This window comes from Petaurus breviceps, unplaced genomic scaffold (genome assembly GCF_028583685.1).
Source record: "Petaurus breviceps papuanus isolate PSGF00001 unplaced genomic scaffold, PetGlider_PUasm1.0 98, whole genome shotgun sequence".
Taxonomy (NCBI): Eukaryota; Metazoa; Chordata; class Mammalia; order Diprotodontia; family Petauridae; genus Petaurus; species Petaurus breviceps.
This window is the reverse complement of record NW_027187460.1, coordinates 21,628,848-21,653,822: the sequence shown is the minus strand read 5'-3', so window position 1 is coordinate 21,653,822 and position 24,975 is coordinate 21,628,848. Positions and strand designations below refer to the sequence as shown.

Below are 24,975 nucleotides of genomic sequence, written 5' to 3'. Positions count from 1 at the left end.
GTGTTTCAGGAGTAGCTTGGAGTATAATGGAGAGAATACTAGACTTGTCTTCCTGAGTTCACATCTGGCCTCAGATACTTCCTAGCTGTGTGACCCTGGGCAAGTCACTCTGTTTGCCTCAGTTTTCTCATCTGTAAAATGAACTGTAGAAGCAAATGGCAAACCACTCCAGTGTCTTTGCCAAGAAAACCCCAAATGGGATCACCCAAGGGTCAGACATGACTGAAAAAGACTGAACAACACGATGGTGTTTCAAGATCTTTCCAACTTTGTGGTGCTCTCTTTTGCAATTTTTTTTCTTCTATAAATGATCACTATTTAGTGTAGGGTTATTATGAATTGGCAAGATGTTTATTCATAAGAAAACTTTGACAGGTGAAGACATTGAAAAGATTAGGCAACTTCATCAAGGATTACAGATCTAGATCTAAAAGGGGTCTTAGAGGTTTTCTAGTTCAACTCTTTCATTTTACATAAAGGGAATCTGAGGCCCAGAAGGAAGAATTGATTTTGCCCAAGGTCACATAGATAGTAAACAAAAGAGAAAAGATTTGACTTTATGCTCTCTGGCTCCAAATCTAGTACTTTTTCCAGTCATCCAATCTAGACTAGATCCCAAGTCTCTGAATTCTATAGCCCTTGCCCTAAAATAAGAAATCTTTAGAAAGAAAAACAAGTAGATAGAAACATAATTGCCAAAACATGGCTACACTTGGAATACACATTCCTCCATACCTCTCTCTACCCCTAAGAAGACCTTTTTAGCTCAAGTGCAATCTTTTATATGGAACTTTTCCTGAAACGCCATGACTCCCAGGGCCTCCTTTCCCCAAATTACCTTTTATTTATTGCGTGTACATGCTCCCTATGCTTATATACTGTATTTATATATTATCTCTCCTGATCCACTGTAAGCTTCTTGAAAAAAGGGACTGATTAATTTTTTGTCACTGAATCACCAGCATTTAGTACAGTTCTTGGCAAATAGCAGATGCTTATTCAAGGCTTGATTAATTTTTAAAATAGTAAATGTATAATTTTCTGTAATATAGGAAAGTATGCATATATGAACACACAAAGTTAAAGATAACTCAGAAAAATGGTTTCAGTTGGAAGGCTGAACATACATTAGATACTGGTGTTTTCACAACTATGGAAGATAATGCAGTTGTGTCATTCCCACATGCCCTTCCCCTAACTCCACTCACTATACCCCTAAGGGATCCACTTCCTTGTTAATTCTATTGTTCCATGGACTCCTCTACCCCTTCCTGTCTACTTTTTGCTCTGTGACACTGAGCTCCATCCTCCATGTCACCTATCTCCAAGTGGAAAAATGTCCCCAAGTGGCAAAGGGGGGGGGGGCCTAAGCACTGGGTCAAAGAACAAACTCTTCAGAGGAGTGGCCTCCTAGGCCTCTCCAATTCACCCCTACCTCTCAGTCCCCAGGAACTAGAGAGACAAAAAGAAGGAAGGAAAGTCAATGCCTCTGATAATAAGATTCTGATCTCTAAGGGACTTCGATCAGAGAGGCAAGCAGTCCCAGACAATAAGCGAGTAATGTAACAATGACAACAGGGACATCTGGCATGGGGGCCCCTACTATGTGCCTGGGACCAATGGGGAGATTGTTACTGCTTTGACTGTTGCTCAGGAGGTCAGTGTGGTAAGGGGAAAGTAAGGTCTACAGCCAGATTGATAGGGTAGGTAGCATCTGCAAAAGAGTTATAAAGGAAATTTTCAGAAAACCATTATATCTTAGAGGATCACAGGATTTCAAGCTTTAATTGTCAGAGAGTTCTTTACAGAACCCCAAATCTGACTCTGTTCTACTTATTGGCTCCAGCTTTCTACAATGGGGCAAAGCAAAAGAAAAGATATCTCTGCAATGACCACGGAGAAGACTGAAGGCAAAAATTTAAAAAAGCAAAACTTGAGTTCAATTAGAATACGACAAAAAGATGAGAGCATTCCACTTACTTGCATTGTGCATGATAATACTTTATAAGATTCTGGAGTAGGTCAACACCCTTTTTTGTCTTGATTTCATTAACTTTAATGAGATACTGTGGAAATAAAACAGAACTTGATGTTGGTAATTACAGGCTACGTCTTCATTTGCCTTCAGATAGTAGAGCACCAGCTTTTAATCCATACAACACGAGGCACTGCTAACCAGCACATCTCCAGTCGTTCAGTTCCATTTAAGGAATGCTGATCTGGCATAGCAATGAATCAAGGGTATACCAAGTAAACGGAGTGATTAAGTTGTTAGCATTTTTTTAAAATACTAAAATTAGTTCATTTGACAAGTTAAAGTCAAACACAGCAAAAACATTCCAGAATGATCAGAAATCCATTTTTTTTCATCTCATCTAATACAGTAGGGCATGCTTTTTATGTCCTTTCTCATGTTATAAACTCAGACATTTTTAAATGGATAGTTTACTTGTCTGCACAAATTGGGCACATGGTTAAACAGCAACAACAACATGCCAACAAACGATTGGAAATAGTTTAGAAAACACATAGCCAATAAAATCTTGCATTCACCTTACACACACACACACACACTGCCCAAGCCCACTTTAAACTGTTCCCACAATCATCCAGCAGCTTAACAAGCAGCATTCAGGTTCTCACCCAATTAACTCCTCTTTTTGCTTTTATTTTTAAGCATTCTAAAGATATTCTGACCGACTTCAACCTGAAGACTGAGAAAAAGAATTCCGTGACATTCCTCCTTTGACCTCTGTGACTGATATCAACAGAACTCCAGAGGATGCTGACTCACAGGATATGAAGTGAAAAGGACCCTTAGGAATCATTTAGTCCAACCTGCTCATTTCACAAATAAGGAAACTTAGACCCAGAGAGGCCACATGACTTGCCTGAAGTCATACAGGTAGCCATCAGTTGAGTTCAGATATGAGCCCAACACTCCATATAACAACTCCATACTAATTTCACAATTATTTGTGGTGGACAGTCAGCATCACAATCTAACTATAGGAATTAGAATTCTAGCTTTGGTATTTATTATCTGTGTGACCCTGGGTTAATCACCTCCCTTCTCAAAGTCTCAGTTTCCTTATTAGTTAAATGACAGGGTTGGACTAGATTACCTCCAAAATCCCTATAAGTTCTAACTTCGGGGTGAGGGGAGGAAGGAAGGGATATTGAAATATTCTGAATATAATCCTCTTATCTAGTAATTGAACATACCCTTAATTTTTTAACCAAATAATAGCCCACTGATTAGCAGTAAGGAAAAAGATACCAATTAAAATTCTAGGCAAATTATTTTTTAGAAAATCTTTTCTTACTTCACACATCTGTAGCTGAAACAGGCGCCTTTCTTTCTCCATTTCTTCTGCTATTTCTGCTCCTGTTATCTCTGTGCGAATCATTCCATGCTGTTTTGCATGTTCTCTTTTTTCTTTTTCAATTTTTGTACTGTAATCAAAGTAGATGAGACCACGGGTTTTAAAAGAATATCACTAATAACTTTCATTTAAAAAGGCACTACATATAATTTTACAAGGACTGAGTTGTCAACTCAACATTCATTGAGATAATTCAGTAGATAATTATTAATCACCTCCTGTTTGCAAGGTACCAAATTTTATGGGAGATAGAAAGACTAATAAGTATTCTTAATGAATTTACAACCCAGTCATGAAGATAAGACATGTATGTGGATTGCTGTCATATAAAAACCGAAATAAAGATGCTGCATGATTCAGTGGAAAAAATAATGGCTTTGGAGTCCAAGGACCTAGGTTTGATTCCTGGTTCTGCTACTAATAGAAAGGATTGGATGGAATGCCCTGCAAGGTGCTTCCAATTCTAATTTCCTCATAATCACAACAATTCTGTATGGAGAGGGTTTTGTAAATTTAAAAACACTCTAAATATGTCAAAGTGGAATAACAACAAACCCTCTACTGGGCAACTTCTCCATGAAACTTCCTCTGATCTTCCCTGAAGAATGTCTCCTGTTTGGCTCTATCAACATGTCCCTCCCGCCCCCCTTTTCCTCTGTACTTATCTTATGGAATTATTAATTTAGAGATTAATTCAGTAGTATTTTATGTCATGTCATGTAGATAAAAATGACTTTGGGGATCAAAGGTTAGGCTGATCCTAAGGGGGAAAAAAGTCCATATCAAATTTTCTCATATTTTGAGTGCCTTTCCTCTTCTTTCTATTTATTATTAAGATCCAGTCTAGTTTTATACGGCTTATCAAGTAATCCATCAAAAAATACATACAAACTCAGGTCTTCCTGATTTTAGGTAAAATTGGTAAGATTGCTAGATATTTTTTACTTCCCACATTCTACACTTGTATAATAAGTATGAGAGTATTTGTATTTCTCACCTCATAGAGTGAGGAAATAGCACTTAATAAGCCTGAAAGCATGGGAGAAATGTGAATTGATATTTTTCCTGGCCTGTTACTTTGTGACTTTGTTTGAATCAAGTTCTGGGTGCCAGTTCTCCCCTCTTTAAAATGTGCTACACTTTTTTCTTTAGAAGTAATAATTGATCCTGGGTTCTTACAAAAATGTCTCATACAAAAAACTCCTTAACTGGGATCCTTATGATAGGAGAGATCTTGGAGATTATCTGGTCCTATTTCCTTCCCTCATATCATCTCCTCCAATTTACAGCTGAGCAAAATGAAGTTCAGAAAAATCAAATAATTTCACCAAGGTTACACAGGTAGTAAAAGGGGCAGCTAGTAAAAGGCAGTATAAGAGGGGAGTTGGGGGGTGCAGTGGATAGAACACCAGGCCTGAAATTAGGAAGATCTGAGTTCATTAGCTGTGTGACACTGGGCAAGTCACTTCATTCCATTTGCCTCAGTTTCCTCATCTGTAAAATGAGCTAGAGAAGGAAATGGCAAACCACTCTACAATCTTTGCCAAGAAAATCCCAAATGGGGTCACAAAGAGTTGGACATGACTGAAAACAACTAAAGAAAGTGGTGGTGCCAAGATTTGAACCCAGATTCTCTGACTCCAAAAATCCACTGCAACAGGATGGCTTTTGGAGCAACAGCAACATGATAATACAAAAATAATAGATCATCCTAGGGCCTTACTCCATTGGTATGAGTAGCAGGCGTGAAATGAGACTATTATCTAGGTATATGGTGTGCACAGTTTCCTTTTTATAATTGGGTAACATCCATACTATTGCTCTGAGGCAATACCCAATCAAACAAGAGTTGTTCACTCACCCAATCAATAAGAAACAGTATCTTACATTTAGACATTTTTTATACTTATACTATTGAAATTTTCCTTAAAAACAACCACATGAAGGTTGGAAATATGGCACCAGACCACATTTTGAAAATGAGGAGACTGAACCACAAAACAGAACGGGAGGGCCTCTTCTAAGTCCATCATCACTGTCAGGAGATGGGCAACACAGAGTCCTTATCAGTCCTCTGGAATCATAACTGATCATCTCATTGATCAGAGTCTTGAACTTTTCCAAAGCTGTTTGTCTTTACAGTATTTTTGTACAAAATAGAACCAAGGTCTTCTGAGTCCTAATCTTTGTACTTTCCACTAGTTGACATTATCCCTAAACTCATCCTTAGTATATTTTTCTCCAAAACTTGGGTTCTCTTTAGGAAGATATACTTCATCAATAAGAAGCTATGTTATTTAAAATATATTGTAAAATTATGATTTAATTACAAGTCCTAAAGTAACCAGACTTTTTTCCCCCTTTGCAGTAAACTTTAAGAGGTAAATAAGGAGAAAATATATTGAAAGCAAGTACATTCTTTTAAAAAATCAACTTCCAGGAAACAGCCTGTGGTCAATACATGCTTAATTCCTATTAGCTCCATCTTCCATCCTGGCTAATGAGCACTATTTCACAATGATAACCAGAAAGTATAATATCCTCAACCATCAAAGACATGATTACACTCATTACACATGTCACCATAACCAAGGAAGTAGACTCAGACATTTTGGAAAGATTTTCAACAAGAAACTGAAATAAAAAAGGGCTTTGTGGTTCATGTTTATTTATCTTCCCCTCAATTTCGTCTTTTCCTTTTCTATCCCCATGTCTTCAGCAACCAGGATAATGGAACAAGTGCATACTGATCAATCAAAATAAATCTTTGAGTACTATTTCTGATTTGCTGTACTAATTTGCATATCTAGAAATGTTACAAGAATCTTAGTTGCTTTAGAACTGTAACCATCAAAACACAAAAATATTCTTAAAATACGCACAAAGTTTATTACATAAACAATGGTGAACAGCTCAAAAATATTTTAATTCTTAACTTTCCCTGATTCCATTTTCATACTGCTATTATTGCTGCCTACACAAACATTTGTATCCTATTATCTTAGCTGTTGTCTAAATTTATAGCCATCTTAAGATTTTTACGCTGGCTCTCCAAAAGGCCTGGGTCTATTTAGTATATCTGGTATCTACTGAGAGTTTTTCAAATGTACCTGTATCATCTAGACTGTGTGTTTACAGTATGTAGTACTTGCTCTGCCAAGTGAAATGCCACAGATGTACATGTTCACACCAAACTAGCCACCAAAATTACTTTTTCTTGTAGCATAACAGAAGCTGTGATAAATATCATACAACCATAGTGACATACATTGTTAGGCAGTCCATAAATGTCAACCCATTAGCAGAAAGAATGTAATTTCCATCTTAAAAAAGGTTAGCAATTGTGTGCCCAATGAAAAATAAATGACATAAGACTGCCAGGTTTCTCAAGTTAACCTAAATAAGAGAACCAAGATTTCTATAGCACTGGCATGTACTGAACAAGAAAAAGTTGTCAAAGTCTCAAGTTGTTTGCTACTTTTAATTACTTAGCCCTCATGAAAACAATGCTCAAGTGAAAGATACTTACAATTTGGTCTCATAATCTTTCCAAGCTTTGTCAAATGGCTTTTTAAGGTCCTTAGAAAAGAGAAAATATAACTGGAATTATATTTATCTTTGGCTCAGGATAAATGTATAATTTTGAGGCAGGGGTCTTAAAACTATTATAATATTATACACACACATTTATATATACACACACATATATTTGCTTTATTCATATATATATATTTAAGTAGTTTATGCTTTTCAAACATAGATACAGACAGCAAGGAGATAACCTTCATCTGATCATCAACCCCCATGAGAAAGACAGGGTTAACTAAATATCGCTAGACCTATTTGACAAGTAGAGAAATTGAGGCTTAGGAAGGTCATAAAACTAAGTGTACTAACTGTGTACAGTCAGAACTAAAACCTCTCTATTGACCCTTAGTTCAAGACTTATAATTTTCCTTCTGCAATTCTCATTGAAACCCCAACTGACAAACTTTTCCTTACCTTAAGTCAACTAACTTTTCAAAATGCCACTGCTACTGAACTTTTTTTTTTGAGTGGAGAAGGCTGGGCAATTGGGGTTAAGTGACTTGTCCAAGGTCACATGGCTAGTAAGTGTTAAGTGTCCGAGGCCAAATTTGAACTCAGGTCCTCCTGACTCCAGGGCTGGTGCTCTATTCGTTGCACCACTTAGCTGCCCCAACACTGTGTCACTTAGACACTCTGCTACTGGACTTTTTACATGATTAATTTTTACTACCTTCAAAAATAAATTTCTTCAAGAGTTATATAACTGAAACTGTGTACTTTTAAAAATCAATTAACAAGTGGCTAAATGATAACTCTATGCCTGCCACTGTACTAGCACTTAGGAATACAAAAAAAGGAAAAATTAACAGTCCTGGCCCTGGAGGGGTTCACAATCTACTGGGGAAGATAGCATGTAAATATCCAGGCATATACAAGATAGATACAGCATAAATGGAAGATAAGGTAGAAGGGGAAAACAAGCAGAGGAGAAAGCGATCCCAGCAAGGGAGGCTGAATACAGAGGGACTACAAAACTAGGGATTTGAGTTGAGTCTTGGAAGCCAGGGAAGCTGAGAGCTGACAACTGAGAGGAAAAGCACCCCAGGCAGGTGAACAGTGCAAAGACCCAGATCACAGAGTGCAAAGATGAGAGTAAAGTATTAAGAGGAATGGGAAGGTAGGAAAGAGGCCAGATTGTGAAGGGCTTGAAAAGCCAACAGGAGACTTTATCTTTACTCCTGGAAGTAGGTAATAGAGAACCACATATATATATTAGGCAGTGTGGGGCATGTGACAGAGTCAGGCCAACACTTCAGGGAAATCACTTTTAGTAGCCTGGAGTGGAGTGGGGAGACTTGAGGAACACAGCCCAATTAGAAAACTAACACAATAATACAGGCAAGAGATGATAAGAGGTTGCCCTAGGATGGTAGCCCTGTAAGTGAAGAGAAGGGAATGTATTCGAATGATGTTTTAGAGAAAGATCTGGCAACTGATCTTATATGTGGGATGAGTGATACAGAAGTTACGGATGACCCCAAAGTTTTGAACCTGAGTGACCAGAAACATTTCTCTTGACTGTAACAGGCAGCTGGAAAAGGAGAATTTTCAAAGAGAATTAAATCACATTGCTGACCACTTACTCCTTTGACTCCTTTCAAATCTCCTTTTAACAAGGAATCCAAGGTGAAGATCACATTGTGGCTTAGACCTTGGAGCTGTAGGGGAAAAGAACGAGAGTGCCATGTTAGTTCATTTCATTTTATTTAACTTAATTTTAGAACTATAGCAACGGTCATATCAGCCACTGTACTTGTGGTTGGAACTGCTCATTAGTTGATGATATAATCTGCAAAACCAGAGAGAAGCCCTAAGATGATCTCCAAAGACTCAAACAGTTTATGTTTCCAATCCTCTATTTTAAAGTGCTTTGTAGTTTTAATGTTCTTTGTTCTAAAGTCCCTTCCACTTCTAAGATTTTCTGTACCATGGCCCCTTCCATTTACAGTATTATGTATTCCAAAGTCCTTTTTGTGCTTTGACATTCTCTAAAGCTCCTTCTAGTTTTAACAGTATGTTCTAAGGTTCTGGGTTTTTTTCCCCCTTAGACTGTCAGAACATAGGATATCAGAACTAAGTTTCCAGCTCTATTATTTTTTGAGTTTCAAGATTAGTACATTCTGAAATAGTGTAGTAGGAGAACAGTGTATTCTTCTAGACACTTTTCCTCAAGATTCCACAAACGTACATTTTCAGGATACCTCCTGGGGCTAAAAGTTCTAAACTGGCTATATACAAAAGGTGAGTCTAGTTGGGAAGAAGGAAAAAAAAAAAATCCCCATTGTGATCAAGCCAACAAGGAAGCAGCCAAAATTGTTACTCCCTCTAGTGGCAATGTGGTCATCTATCTCAGATGATACACAGGAGATAAAGAAGCAGAAGCAGCAGGGAAAAGTTCTTGATCATCTCATGGCCCACAGGGGCAGGGAAATGTCCTGTTTACTGCTGCAGGTAAATTTAATAATATAAAAGGGATAGAGTATACCTGTGATTTCACTGACATAGGAATTCCCTCTCCTAATCTAGGCTGGCTTCTTCTTTGAAACTTAAAGTCTTGGAGAGTTGCATACAGCACTGAGAGATGCCCAGGATCACACAGCCGGTACTGTCTGTACTTCACAGATGAGGACACTAGTATTTGAGGGAGGCTAAGTGACCTGCCAAATGTCACAGAGCTAGGTTAGTCATGTAGCCACTGGAAATTGTCAGGGCCAGGATTTCTCAGGTCTTTTGATTCCAAGTCAATAAGAATTAAACCAGAACATTATGTGGATTGAAATAGATGGAAGAGCAGAACATAATTTGCGGGAAAAAAAATTCAACCTGATACATTAAAATCAAACACTTCTGAAGAAATACAATGGAAAAGCAGTGAATTTTAACAGTGAAACTACTCTTTCCCAGGTGAACTGAATCTTTTGGTGTTCCCCTATCCTTAATTGTTAGATGACTACTATTTAGATGACATGCATGGATGGGTCTTCAAAGCTGATTGTCTTCAAGTTACAAGTCAATTAAAAAAAATAAAGGACTAGATCCCCATTTACACAAACATGTGGAAACACAGCTTAGAGGGAACAAGAATGAGCTGGCACTTATAACCAATATATAATGCAGGAAACAAGGAAGATCAATACTAGTTGGTGTCTGAATAAACATCCAAGAAAGAAAGAAAAGAAAAGAAAAAAAGTAACAGTGTTTCCTGGATCAATTTCCAGCTCAGTAACTCAGTGCTTACTACTCATGATCAGCAAGATAAAAACTTGCATTCCATAATTTTTTTTTTTTGAAGCATGCATAGAATTGACACTGAGTTCTAGATGGTGATGCCAGAAGACTGCAAACTCCAACAGATTCTACAAAGTGTGAAAGTCTTCATGTATGGAACTGGCAACATTTATTCTTCAAGGTCAAACTTAATTAATCATGGAAATGTTTGGCCACTAGGTGATTATACAGGATATGTGAGTGTGTGTGTGTATGTATGTATTTGAACAGCAACTTATGAAGTTATAGAGAAGCTACAAACTATGTCAAAGTTAAAATCAAAGATCTTTTGAAGTGCTCAAATGTTTTACAAGGGCTATTTTTTTGTGCTTAACACAAGGCTAAGCACAAAGTAGTTGCCTCAATAATACTTATCACCTGGCAATATAATGACACAGAACTTACTAGAATATGCATGATCATTATGAAGATTGTGGTGCAGAGACTGGCAGGCATGGAGTCAGGAAGATTCATCCTGAGTTCAATTTTGGCCCTCAGAGATGTCCTAACTGTGTGACTCAGGGCAAGTCACTTAACCTTGTGTACCTCAGCTTCCTCATCTGTAAAATAACCTGGAAATGTCAAACCTCTCCAGTATCTTTGCCAAGAAAATCCCAAATAGGATCACAGAGACCTGGATATGACTGAAAACAACTGAACAGTAACAACAAAATATATATATATCTGTATCCTATATCTATATGCCCCAATATGATGAAAATATAACATGTCAATGTGTATGAAATCATTCTCCCCAGGTAGATATACAGTTATCACATCTAAGAATAGTGCATATTATAGTGAGTTCTACATTATTAGCTTACCAAGTTATAACTTTTATTGAGGGAGATACATACATATACACAAACATGCTTAAATTCTTCAGGGAATATTAAAAAGTAATACACACACACACACACCCATATCCTGTGTAATCACCTAGCTGCCAAACATTTCCATGATTAATTAGATTTGACCTTGAAGAATAAATGTTGCCAGGTCCATACACAAAGACTTTCATGCTTTGTAGAATCTGTTGGAGTTTGCAGTCTTCTGGCATCACCATCTAGAACTCAATGTAAATTCTATGCATACTTGAAAAAAATTATGGAATGCAATATCTTGCAGATCATGTGTAGTAAGTGTTGAGGGAAGGGGGTCTGGGATTGGTGATTTCAACAGTGTAGGGGGATATGATAGAGAAATTTCTACTAACACAGATCAGCAGCTGTCCTGCAACATAGTCTTATAAGCCCAAGACATAATGTGAATTAATTGTTTCTTCCATCATTAAAGCCCTACCCCATCTTTCCCCATGGTTGAGTGGTGACCTTGGGATTTTAAAACCTCTGCCAGTGTTAATTTCTAAACCATGCTGGAAAGGCTTTGAATATGGACCAGGAGACAAACTGTATGTCTGTTGTCTAAAGACCAGCCTTGCTAAGCTCTGAGTGATAGCACGAGGCTGGCCCCAGAAAAATGAACTTTCCAGCCCCAGCAACTCTCAAAGACCATTTCCTAAGCCACAGAGGGTTTGCCACTTGTTTCAGTAGGAGGATGCACAATGACAAAATCACAGATCTCTGAAGTAAATTTAATTTCTCAAAACAATGAAATAATAAAATCCTTCAGAAATACAGGTAATCAATTATGCTGGTGTTAGCTGCCTCTCCATCCCCAATATTATTACAGCAGCTACATACCCCAATAATAGAAAAGTTCTAGCAAGTGTTTTAATCAATAAGAAAACAGTTTAGTTTTGCTCCAAAGCCTGTTGAAGACAGCAGACTTTTTAATATTGTCTGTCCTAGAATAAATTTTAAGGGGAAAAGTCTGAAATTCAAAATAAAACAAAAAAAGTCTTTCCAGAGGTCATATCTGGTCCCTTGCCGGATTCCTAAGGGCTCTCAGGAAATCAGACTAGCTGTAGAACATTCCATTTGCTTGTAGAAGAAGCAGGAATGGTCCCACAATGACCTGCTATGCACATCTTTCAAAGCAGAAAGGTTTTTTCTTTATTGCAAGCAAAAAAAAAAGCAAAGGAATTATGGCTAAGGAAGGAAGGGAAGAGGCAAGGAGTAGACTTTCAAGAAATTGTGGGGAAATAGAGGGGAGAGGCACTCCTAAGTTAGGGAGGGTTGGGACCACAACTATTTATTTTCATGATTTGTCTCATTTTGACAATTTCTAGAATTTACAACCACCACAGAATAAGCTTCATTTAGGCATCACATTCTGTGAATGTCAGGCAATAAATCTTAAGGGCTATCAACAAGTTGAGAAGCACACTGCTTACTCATATACGCTGTATTTATTTGCAAAGGAGTCGAGAATAATTCAATTTAATTTTGATTAAATACCTAGGATATGGCTTAATATTGGAGGACCCCACTTTTAGCCAATAAAGTCTATTCCAGGATAGCAGGGAGTGGACCAAGAGGACCTCTGGTTACTAGACCTTGGAAATAATCTTTCTTCACACTCTCCATCCCTCTCCAGGAGTACAGAAAATCATGGGAGACCTGGGAGATGGCCCTTTCTCTCTATGCTCTTTTCCCAGACATGTCTAAACCTTCTGGTCTATATTCTTGTCCTGTTCTTCATCTACTTCCCACTGGAACCTGGGTTCTTTCACTCTAGGCTTGGATAAAGGAATTTTTGCCTTTTATTGCCTGGAACAAAGATTCTACACAATTTCCTGATTATTTCTAAACCATGCTGCCTACCTACACCCAAAATGTACCTCCTTTTAATAATGGCTTTTTCATGTGTTGTTTTCCCCTATTAGATTGAAAACTCCCTGAAGGGAAAGGCTGTCTTACTTTTTTTGTGTTTGTATCCCCAGAGTTTAGCATAGTGCCTGGTTTAATAAATGTACTTTTTCATTCATTCATTCTCTTTGGGAATCACATTCTTGGGGGAGATTTCCAAATAACAGTGCTGCCAATAAGGCCAATCATATTTCACTAAGAATCTAAAAAGATAACTAGTAGGGCTACAATTATGGATCCATCTTTATGTTCTTTAAACAAACCTCCACTCCCATATCCTTGCCTTTCCACAACTGGAAAAGTACTCCACCCAGTCCCTGCCTTCAAAATCCTAGGTTGTTTTTTTTTTTCCCAAAATTCAGCTCAGGTTCTCTCTTTTATATAAACCTTTGATTCACCCCCCAAATGCTAGTGGCCTTTCTTTTCAAATTACCTTATATTTATTTTGTATACACCTACATTATGTACATACTGTCATCCCACAGAATGCATGCTTTCTGAGACAGAGATTGTGGCAGAAAGCAAGTGTTAATAAATGCTTGTTGACTGATGAATCCTCCACTGATAATTCAAATTAACAATATACATTTTGATTCTAGTCATTTTCATCTAGATTTAATTCCCTAATGAATGTTGCCTCTTAGCTCCCTATTTTGACTTTCAGTTTAAGATACTAAATGATTTTTCTCTAGTCTTCCCAGACTGCTGAATGGCAGAGCTGAGCATGGATCTCTTTGCTTGCTACTTTATAGACTCTACTCTTGGAAAAGTTCCTTCTAATTAGTGAGTCCCAAACTTGAATAAGACTTTTCAATGGCTGCAGGCTCTTGAAACTGTCGGACATGAAAGACATTTATTTGCCTCTTTCCAGGCCACATAATGCCAACTGTTTCAAGGCTTAGTATACCTGCCATAGGAAGGAGGAACTGGCCTATTAAAATTAACACATTCCCCATAAAACTGACTTAACCCAATAGCTTTTTACAAGAGTTCTCAACTTTTGGGTCTGATGAAAAATGCAAATAGAGAATCCAAGTCTAGCTAGATGTCTGCTGGAAATATATAACAACTTGAAAGATATAATGAACTTCCTAATATTCAAACATTTATTGAATGCCTACCATTCATTGAAGGCTCCTGTATTACATACTGTAGGAATACTAGGATGAAGAAAAAACTAAGGGAAACATTTGTTACTGTCTTCAAGTCCATGAAGGAGGAATGTGTAAAGAAGGAGATTTCTTTTGTACTGATAAGAAAACAAAATTGGTGGAAGTTAGAAGGAGGGAGTGATTCACTTAACTGATACATGCAAAGACTTTCTAAATGGAGCTGGCTAACAATAGAGTGAGCTGTACTGTGAAGTAATTAGGGAAAAAATTCCAAGAAAAAAAACAAAACAAAACAGAGGGACTATGCAAATCTACCTACATACAGTCTCAAGTGCCAAAATCATGATAGGAAAAAAAAAATAACTGTCTTACCCCTAAGGGAAGGAAAAAAGCTTAGGATATGAGAGAAGATGTTCTTTTAGCGGCTCAATAATTCAAGCTGTTTTCTTTCCCAAATACTCTTTTAAATTTAAATTTGTATTTTTTTTCCCCAACTTAAAAAATGTTTCCATATGCACAAAACAAAAAATAAAGGTAGCACATGAAACCATTGATCTTATTAGGTACAGCTTTCATTTTATTTTTTGCTTTTTGGAGGGGGGAAGGCAGGGCAATTGGGGTTAAGTGACTTGCCCAAGATCACATGGCTAGTAAGTATTAAGTGTCTAAGGCTGGATTTGAATTCAGGTCCTCCTGACTCCAGGGCTAGTGCTCTATTCACCATGCCACCCAGCTGACCCCAACACAGCTTTTATTTCAATAAAAAAAATTCAAAATGTTAGTTTCAAAATTCTCCTACTTTCCTGGGTCTCCTGAATATTTGATTTTTATACATACATAGATACATATACAAATACATAAATATACACACACTGCAATACTATAAGAAGTCGTTTTTATTTTCTTCTTTTTGAGGGCTCTTATGCTTTTAGTTATTATTTTAGAGAAAAGGGGCAACCAGGGGGCTCTGTGGATAGAGTATTGGGCCTGGAGTCAGGAAGATTCATCTTTATGAATTTAAATCTGGCCTCAGACACTTACCAGCTGAGTAACAAGTCACTTAACCCTGTTTGCCTCAGTTTCCTCATCTGTAAAGTGAACTGGAGAAGGAAATGACAAAACACTCCAGTATCTTTGCCAAGTAAACCTTAAATGGGGTCACAGAGAGTTGGACATGACTGAAAAACAACTTAATGACAACAAATAGTTAAATACAACTATTATAACTAATACAAATAGTTAACAATAGTAAAAAGTATAGCTAATAATAATAGCTAGCATTTACATTTATACATGGCCTTTAGGTATTTATATACCTATATATAGGTATATATCATCTCATTTGATTCTCACAACCCTGGGAGGTAGGTGCTTTTATGATCTTTTTTTTTTTTTCAGATGAGAAAACTGAAGCAAAGAGAGTGATTTGCCCTGAGTTGCAGAGTTAAAAAGTATGTGAGGCAGGATTTGAACTCAGGGCTTCCTGACTCTAAGTGCAGCACTCCATCTACTGTACCACTGAGCCTTCTTACATATCCCTTACAATATATGTACTTCAATGGGATTTAATGTTATCTCAAACTTAAAAATTACATTAAGAGCCCCCTAAGAGATAATTCTGAAACACTAGCTAGTTCTGCCTATAGAAATGAAGAAATGTTTGGAAGAAGAAAGACAATTCCCTCAGAAACATAGGCCAACTGCACAATTCACATTCTAAGCCACTTTCTGGTGTCATCAGTAAAGGTTAGCAATGTGTTTGGGCTTAGGAGAAGTGGGGAGAAGGAACAAGAATGAGTAAATCTTGTGTTTATGTAAAGTCTTGGGAATGAAGACTTTTTTGTGTGTGGTTATCTACATTTATACACTTAGGGGCAGATAAGAAACAATGTACTGTGTCATAAATTCATAATTGTTTTCCTTGTGGATGACCACAGAAAGGCTTAAAAAAAGGAAGACAATAAACAACAATAATAGCTGACATTTATGAACCTCCTTAAAGTTTGCAAAATGCTCTACATTCACCATCTCTTTTGATGAGTCTACAATTGAAGTGAGATTACAAAAGTATAACCTCTTTTAAATTCTGTTTCCTTTGTTGGTTTATTGTCCACATGCCCTTCCCCTAATTGTGAATATGCCCCAAGAGTCAGTCTAGGGGCCCTTGTCTTTTCTTTTTATATACTTTCTTCCTTAAAGACCTCATCAGCTTCCATGGGATCAATGATGATCTCAACACAGATCTATACATATTATCAGATTTATACATTCAGTTCTCAGATTTACACATTCAACTCTAGTGTCTTTCTTTTTTTTCCGCCTATATATATATATATATATTTGAATATTTGAATTTAAAACTTTCAAGCCCAGATTCATTCCCTTCCCCCCCTGCCACCCACCCCACTGGGGAGACAAGCAGTTCAGTATAGGTTGTACATGTGTGGCTAATGCAAAACAATAACATAATAGATATATATTGTAAAAAACTGACTACATTTCCCTCCCACCCATTCTATTCTCTACTTTGATCCTGTCCCTTTTCAAAAGTGGGTGCTTCCAACTTCCCTCCCCCACCCAGCCTGCTCTCCCTTCCATCATCTCCCCTCTCATCACCTTCCCCCCCATTCTCCTGGAGGGTGAGATCCCCTATTTAGTGTGTATTTCCCTCCCTCCTCAAGCCAGATTCAATAGGAATAAGGTTGACCCATTCCCTTCTGCCCTCCTATTCTTCCCCTCCATTGCAACCATATTCCCCTGCCTCTTCTATATGAGATAGTTTGCCCCAGTCTGTCTCTCCCCATCTCCTCTCATTATATTCCTCTCTCACCTCTCAATTTCACCTTTTAAGTATCATCCCTTCCTGTTAAATTGGTCCCGTGCCCTCTATCTATGTACACCTGTAAACGGATATACACACATTCTCTAGTGTCTTTCTTAAGTTCTTCTCCTGTATCATCAATTGTCTATGGATCATATCTCTAACTCAACATAAGCTAAATAAAAATTTTCTTTCCCTAAAAAATATTCCCTTTCTTAACTTCCCTATTTCTGCTGAGGTCACCAGCATTTCTGCAGTCACTTCAATTAACAACAGTGGAGGTAGGCCTGACTTACTACTTGACAGACCCCAGAAATCCAATGACACCATTTCCCACTTCTTTCCCCTTTTTGCTCTTCAGATGGCCACCATCACTTAATACTTCTCGCCTGGACCACTCAAACATCCTCCTAATCTATCTCTTCAAGTTTCCCTTCTCTCCAAATTCATCTTCCACAGTGTTGTCAAAATGAAATTCCTAAATCTTAGGCCTGATTAGGTCACTCCATAATCTCTAGTGGTTCCCTATTACCTCCAAGATCAAATACAAAGCCCTTCACAAACCAATTCTAACTAACCTTAACAGGTTTGTTATATATTATTCTCCTTCATGTACTCTGGTTCAAATCAACCTTCTTACTGTTTCCCATGCACAACATTCTGCCTCTATGCTTTTGTACAGGCTGTCCTGAATGTCTGTAATGTACTCCTTTTTACCCCTACCTTTTGGAACCCCCAATTTCTCTCAAAGCTTAAACACTACTTCCGACATGAGGTCTTTTCTGATCTCCTCTCCTCACCTCTCCCAGAGAAGAGTTAAGAAGAATTTTTGCCCCTTTCAAAAAATAATTACCTTGTAATTACTTTGTATACATTTTTATGTCCATGTTGTCCTATCCTATAGAGTATAAACTCCTTGAAGATAAAAACTGTTTCATTTTCCCCTTTTTATCCAGATACAAAGTACTTAATAATGCCTGCTGGTTGCCTGATTAACCAGAAATCAAGTACACAACTGAGTAATTACAGAAAGTGAAATATGGGTTGGAATTTGCACCAGCAGGGGGAGTATTGATATTGACAAGATCAGAGTTGTACTATTGTAGGGGAAACCTCCCCCCCCACCCCCCGAATTTAAGAGTAGGAGAGAATTGGGTTTTAATTCCGGCTCTGACATTTAAAAGCTGTAACCCTAGGCAAATATCACCCACTTTCTGAGCCTCAGTCTCCATATCTGTAAATCAGGAATAACACTACTGTGCTACCTACCTATCTACCACCGGCATTTACATAGGGCTTTAAAGTGTTTACAAATATTATCTCACTTGATCTTCTCATTATGATCTCCCTTGGAGGTAGATATCATAATTATCCACACTTTACAGACAAGGAAACTGAAGCAGGAAGTTTTAACTGACATAGTGTCTCAGATTTGTACTTTGGATTTGTACTCAGGTCTTCCTGATTCCAACTCCTGCATTCTATACATTCACTGAATAACTTTGTGACAGGGAGCTGGATGCCATATTTTTCAGTCTTTGATCCTCAAATTTTCTTTTTTTTTTTTCATTATTCAAAGTTGTGGATTTTGTTGTTGTTTTTGAAATGAATCTTGACCTAAAGCAAACTTGGCTAATTAAATCTAGAGCTACCAGAAAAGCCTGAGCTTGCACCAGAAGTGCCTCCATAGCTAATTATAACATAGCTAAGGCAACATAGTAATTGCATTTAATTCCTATAGTAGTTTGCATTATCCTTAATGGATCTTTTAAATAGTTTTCACATCTATTGAATAATTATTTTCATTCATGCTACTAAAATTCTGTTGATTACTTCATTTCCACTTGCTCTGCTTCAATTTATTTTTCCTTTGTGATAAAGATTAATATTATTTCTAACAGTTTTAAATGACTAATGAATCAAAGACTACATGATGTCAAATATCTCTACTGATTACCTTTTCACTGGATACATTTAAAAGAGTCATTTTTGCACTGTTTTCCTCAAAAAAAAAAGGAAATAATGCTTAAGTATAGAATATATAAACTTCTTATCATTAGGAAAGCTTCAGTGGTAGTATCTTCCTCTAAAAATCATGTTTTCCCCAATTGCCCTCCAAAAAAAAGCAAAAAAATACAATAAAATAGAAATCATGTTTTCATTGCTAGTACTATAAAAACTTGATAATTTGGATTGCCCAGTGGGATCTATGATAATTTCACCAGGGGTGAGCTTGAAGTTACTCTTGCTTTGTGAAGATAAGGGAGATTAAAGCAAATGAGTGAGGTATAGCCTTTAACCTATTTAAGTGAACAAATTATTAAGCATTTCAGACTTATTTTGTTCATCCAAACATAGCACCTGCTATGCTAATCACTAATCATTCTTATAATTTGTTAGAGCAGATGCTCAGACAGTTCTAGCTGAGTTGCTAGTTTGAGTTACTCCATTTTAAATCCTTTGGAATACTGGTAAGCACATTTCACAAATTAGAATATGTTAGGAGAAACGCCTGTGTGGAGTTTAATGGATTGCTGATTACTTGAGGGAGACTAAGAGTAAGAAGCCCAGATTAGAATTCCAAGGAGATGGATTTGAATCCTGGGTTGGCTACTTAGTACCAGTGAGTAAATCCTATGATCGTATATGGAGAACCATTATCTAAGTAAAGAAGATAATAAAAGATAATAATATAGAGGTCATTTTCAACATTGTAAAGGCTATTGTGCAAAAGTGGAAATAGTTAATCATTATCACAGATTCAGAGCTGCAAGGGACTTTTTGCGATCTAACCTTCTCATTTTACAGATGAAGAATTTGAAGTTAGAACATGGGAACTAACTTGCCCAAGGTCATAGTGCATAGTAAGAGACAAAGCATTGATCCAAACTCAAGTGCTCTGATCCCAATCCTGTACCCTTTCAACAGCAGCACACTTGCCGCTCTATGCTCTGTGTTACTCCAACAGGCAGAACTAACATCAATGGGCAGAAGTAGCAATTTAATTCAATAAATATTTCCTAGGTGGCTATTATACACATGTAATATGCTTGATGTTGGGGGAGGACAAAGGTGGCAGAGGTGAGCTCAACCATGAGGAAGAATTTTCTATCAATACAGGTGGTCAACCATGAAAAGAGTCTTGCCTTAGGGAGCAATCACTGGAGGCTGCAAGACCACGAGGGAGAGTCATTGTAGAAAGGATTCTTGGAGAGAGAAGTGATCTCTAAAGTCCTTTTAATTCTTAAGATTTTGTATGTAACATCAATGGAATGTTACACTCTAGAACAAGCAAGGGGTCCATGAAATGCTAGTTTGTCGTGCATACCTGGCAGGTTATAAACTAATGTTTGGTGAAAGAATTAATTTCTCCCCTACCGTCTTAGATGGACTGTTTTTTTTATTGGCCAGCATACCCTGTTTTGATTGCCTCACAATTCAAAGTATTACTGTGAAAGTGAGGCTAAGTGATGAATCAAACTATTTTTCTCCCTATTACCTGTATATAGAAACACCAGGTGCAAACCTTATTCTGGGAGATTCCTTCCCTAAGTTGAAGAAAATTTGCATTCAGGATGGTTTATTGTAATCTTTTTGCTTGCATGTTAAACAGTTAATAGTTGTTTTTTAAAGCTCTTAAGTTTGCAAGCTAAATATTCATGGAAATGGCATTTGGTAAGTGATGAGACAGAGAGAAAAACTATAATAGGCAGCATCAATGGTAGTTATGGAATAAATGAACATTCAGGGATCGAATGATTATAATGAATGAAAAGATGTAATGCACCCATTGGTCTTTTTGGCCAAATACATACAAATTGGTAGCAACTTATTTTTTATTTTTTGCTTTTTGGAGGGCAATTGGGGTTAAGGGACTTGCCCAAGGTCACATGGCTAGTTATTTTTTGTGTTAAGTGTCTGAGGCTGGATTTGGCTCCAGGGCTGGTGCTCTATTCACTGCGTCACTGTTGCCCCATGGTAGCAACATTATTAATAGCACCATCTTAAATATGAAGGATACTTATATTATTCATGTATAGGAAGGAAAGAAGGAAGAAAGGAAGGGAGCATTAAATAAGTACCTAATACGTGCCAGGCACCATGCTAAGAGGTTCACAAATATTATCTCAATCCTTACAACCACCATGAAATATAGTAGTGCTACTATTATTTCCATTTTATACTTGAGGAAGCTGAGGCAAACAGAGGTTAAGTGACTTACCCAGGGTCATATAGCTGCATATGAACTCTGAAATTGAATGTGAACTCTAGTCTTCCTGATTCCAGGCCCAGCTCTCTGTCCACTGCACCACCTAACTACCTATCCCCGCCCCCCCCACATAAATGTACATATATCCCTTCTAAAGAAAAGGGCCAATTTGCAAACTAGCAAAATTCTGAGTAAATTTTCTTTCACAGAATCACAGAATGTCAGACTTGGAAGGAACTTCAGTGGCCATTTAAGTCTACACATATATGAACAAGAATCCCTTCTCTGACATACCAACTAAGTATTCCTCTACGGCTTTCATGAAGACCTCTGATGAGGGGGATTCACTACTTTGAGGCAGCCCACTCCATTCTGGGAGAGCTTTAATTGTTATTAAATTCATTCTTTCATCTAGACTAAATTTGCTTCTTTGTAACTTAGTTTTACCCAATTTTTTGCAGTTGTCTTTTGTCTTTTCCTTATTTCTTTGAACATATTCAGAGACTAGAGATCTAGAAAATGGACGCTTTGGGGCTTAGAAGTTACTTACCTTGGAGGTTATCTCAAAGGTCTTTGGCTTCCATTGAAGTAGACTGAGTGCAATGGGCCATTTGAATGTTTTGTATTTCTATATCTGTTTTGGAATTCTGTGTACCCTCTGCATGTTGTGCATTTTTTGTGATGGATGGTTGTTCTATTCCTAAAACCCATATTGTACACTATGTATTCAATTATAATCTTTATGCAGACGATTCTCAGACCTATTTATCCAGACTTAACCTCTCTGCTGACCTACAGTGTCCCATTTCCAACTGCCTATTAGACATCTCATAATGGATGTTCCATAGACATCTTAAACATAAGATGTCCAGAATTGAACTCCTTATCTTTCCCCTCCAAACCTTCCTTCTTTCCTAACTGCCCTAAGAGGGCACCAATATCCTCCCAGAGACCCAGGCTCATAACCTAGGCCTAATCCTTTACTCTTCAATCTCTCTTACCATCCAATTCCCCCTCATTCAATCAGCTGTCAAATCCTTCATCACATCTCTTTTTCCTTTGATATTGCTACTATCCCGGTACACACCCTAATCATCTAGAAGCTAGACTGTGTTGTAATAGCCTGCTTGTTAGTCTCCCTAACATAAACCTCCCTCTCCCCATGCCAGGGGCATGCTCCACTCAGCTGTCAAACTGATCTTCCTAAAATACAGGTCTGACCATGTCATCCCTCTATTCAATAAACAAGTGATTCCCTATCACCTCTAGGATCAAATATCAAATCGCCTGGTACTTAAAAGTTCTTCATACCCTGTCCTCTTGCTTCTCCCTTTCCAATATCCTTCTACCACCACTCCCTGTTCCCAATGCACTCTGCTGGCCAGTGACACTGGCCTCCTGGCTGTTCCCCTCCACCTCTTGATTCCAGGCGTTTCTTCTGGATTGCCCCATTTTCTACCTCTTCACCTCCACCTCCACCTCCTGGCTTCCTTCAAGTCCAAACGAAAATCCTACCTCCTACAAGGTGATCCTAGTGCTCTTTAATGCTAGTACCTTCCATATTGATTATTTTCAATTTTGCCTGCCTAGACTCTTGTAGACACGTAGTTGTCTACATGGTTTCTCCCCCTTTAGACCATGAGCTCTTTGAGAGCAAGGACTACTTTTATCTTTTTTTTTTTTTTTTTTTGGTATTTTCAGTGCTTACCACAGTCTCTGGCACAGAGTTGGAATTTAATAAATACTTATTGACTTGATCTGATTTTTGCTGTATTTGGAGATGCATTATTTACTTGGATGTAACCCTAGTTATGGGCTATACCTAAACACTGTTTTAGAGATTTCTCTAGAATTTTTTTTTAATCTTATATGGGAATATAAAAAGAAAAAAAAGTCCTCTTAGGGTTGAGTCTGGTCTATCCAACTGTTTGCCCTGACACTATGCTTTCCTTATCCTGATCTCACTATAAAGACTCCTTGCTTTTCCTCAGACACAATCCTTTATTTCCCCTATCTATATTTTTTGCACAGACTATTCACCTTACTTGGAAAGCTTTCCCTGCTCGCCTTTGCACCCCTTCCTTCAAGACTTAGTTTGAGCACCACCTTCCCCAGAAGACCCTTCCTGGTTTATCTAGCTGCCAGGACCTTATGCTTTAAGGGTACCTTCCACCTACTTTACACATTGCACATACCTATTTATTTACATGGCTGTTCTCCTGTTTGAATGTAAACTACTTGGGGGCAGGAATTATTTCTTCTTTTCTTTGTAATTATAGTCCTGGCACACTAAGTGTTTTAATAAATGCTTGTCAACTAAATGTTAAATTCAGGTCACTGTTCCTAGTATGTCAAGATTGCTTTTGTGCCATGTTTTAAAATTTAAGTTTGAAATAATAAGCATTTATCTTTTCTTCATTCCCACTCACTTCCCCCCAAATGAGGGGTGGGGGAGCTTTTCTAATCCCATTTTAGTCATCAGTTGTGTTGTTATCTCTCCCAGCTTTGTGCTAGTTGAAAATGTATTGCCTTTCATCTTTCCCTTCGATGCTGTTATCATCTCTGCCTCAGTCCAAGCTGCTGACAAAAAAGTTAAACAGGACAGAGCTAAGCAAAGATCTCCATTAGAGACTTCTTTCCAAGTTAACAATGGGTCCGGAAACTCAACTAATTCTGATGCCACCTAACAACTATTGTTTAGCGTATATTTCTTTCTTTCTATATGAAGAGCAAGACAGATTTAAAACACGGTGCCAAAATGTAGGTAAACTAAATCCATAACATCCCCATGATTTACCAATTTAATAATTCTATCAAAAAAAAAAAGAAAATGAGGTTTTCTGGCATGACATTCTTGATAAAGTGATACTATGCTTTAGGGTCACTGTCTTCTTCTTCTAAAACTAACAACTCTTTTAATTATAAGTTCTAGAATTTTCTTAGGAATCAAGGTCAGGCTCATTGGTCTATAGTTTGCAGACTCCATTTCCTGATCAATCCCAACCCCAGCTGTTTTTTTGGGGGGGGATGGGAGAGGGAACTGAGCCCTTCTTCAATCCTATAGTACCTCTCCAGTTTTCCATGATCCTTCAAAGGTTGCTGTCTGTAGCTTAGCAATCCCTCTGTAGAGAAAACCAACCAAATGTCAATTTCCTTGGAGGGGCTTCCTCCCCCCACTTTATTACTATGTCTATGCCTTATCTGAAAAAGAGGACCATGTTAGATAATGTCAACTATATGGAGATAAATGAGGAGAAAATACAGGATGCCTCTGAAATTGTTTTCACCAAGGAAGAAGAGGTCTTGTTGCTGTTTATATAGTTTTACTTACTTGCTTTTGTTACCTTCTTAAAGAAGGTTTATAATTCTTTTAGCTAAAGTTGAAAGTGTGGAGGTTTTTGGCTGATTTTTTTTCTTTTAGAAAGTGTGTGTGTGCACACGTGTGCATCAATATTAGAGTAAAGCCTAGAATTAAGGCCAGAGAGACAGCACTGGGCTGGAGGATAAAGCCAGAGAGCAGAAAGACCAGCAAGGTGTCACCAAGTCCTGGAGCAGGGCCAAGAACTGCAGACTTCACTAAGCCAGCTTCTACAAACTTAGCCAAGAGCCACAACGGAGCCAGAATTAAGCAGAAACAGTCCTGGGATTTCCATAGCTGGAACAATCCTGGGAAAAATGCAGCTGATCTAATAGTTTCCTTAGTTGCTGCCTCCTTTGAGGGAAGACACCCACTGGGTCCCTTGGGTTTAGTCAATGAATGGGGTTTCTGTAGCTGTGTACTGAGGGCAAGAGATGAGATAAGAGAAGATCTTGGACCTTA

At 37.7% G+C, this 24,975-nt stretch overlaps 1 protein-coding gene and 1 long non-coding RNA gene across 11 annotated transcripts in view; one reads left to right on the top strand and one right to left on the bottom strand.

Annotated features, from left to right (window-relative positions):
• LOC138155945 (uncharacterized) overlaps nucleotides 1-3,320 on the top strand; it is a 40,067-nt gene extending 36,747 nt beyond the window's left edge. Inside the window, exon 4 of the long non-coding RNA XR_011167033.1 lies at nucleotides 2,678-3,320. This is a non-coding gene — a long non-coding RNA (uncharacterized lncRNA). The remainder of the gene's footprint in view (nucleotides 1-2,677) is intronic.
• ASAP1 (ArfGAP with SH3 domain, ankyrin repeat and PH domain 1) overlaps nucleotides 1-24,975 on the bottom strand; it is a 631,037-nt gene that overhangs the window by 142,373 nt on the left and 463,689 nt on the right. For all 10 annotated transcript variants that reach the window (XM_069081239.1, XM_069081237.1, XM_069081236.1 and 7 more), the window contains 4 exons: nucleotides 8,558-8,632; nucleotides 6,916-6,965; nucleotides 3,327-3,456; nucleotides 1,981-2,066 (listed from right to left, as the gene is read on the bottom strand). In XM_069081239.1, the coding sequence (XP_068937340.1) occupies nucleotides 1,981-2,066; nucleotides 3,327-3,456; nucleotides 6,916-6,965; nucleotides 8,558-8,632 (341 nt within the window). The remainder of the gene's footprint in view (nucleotides 1-1,980; nucleotides 2,067-3,326; nucleotides 3,457-6,915; nucleotides 6,966-8,557; nucleotides 8,633-24,975) is intronic.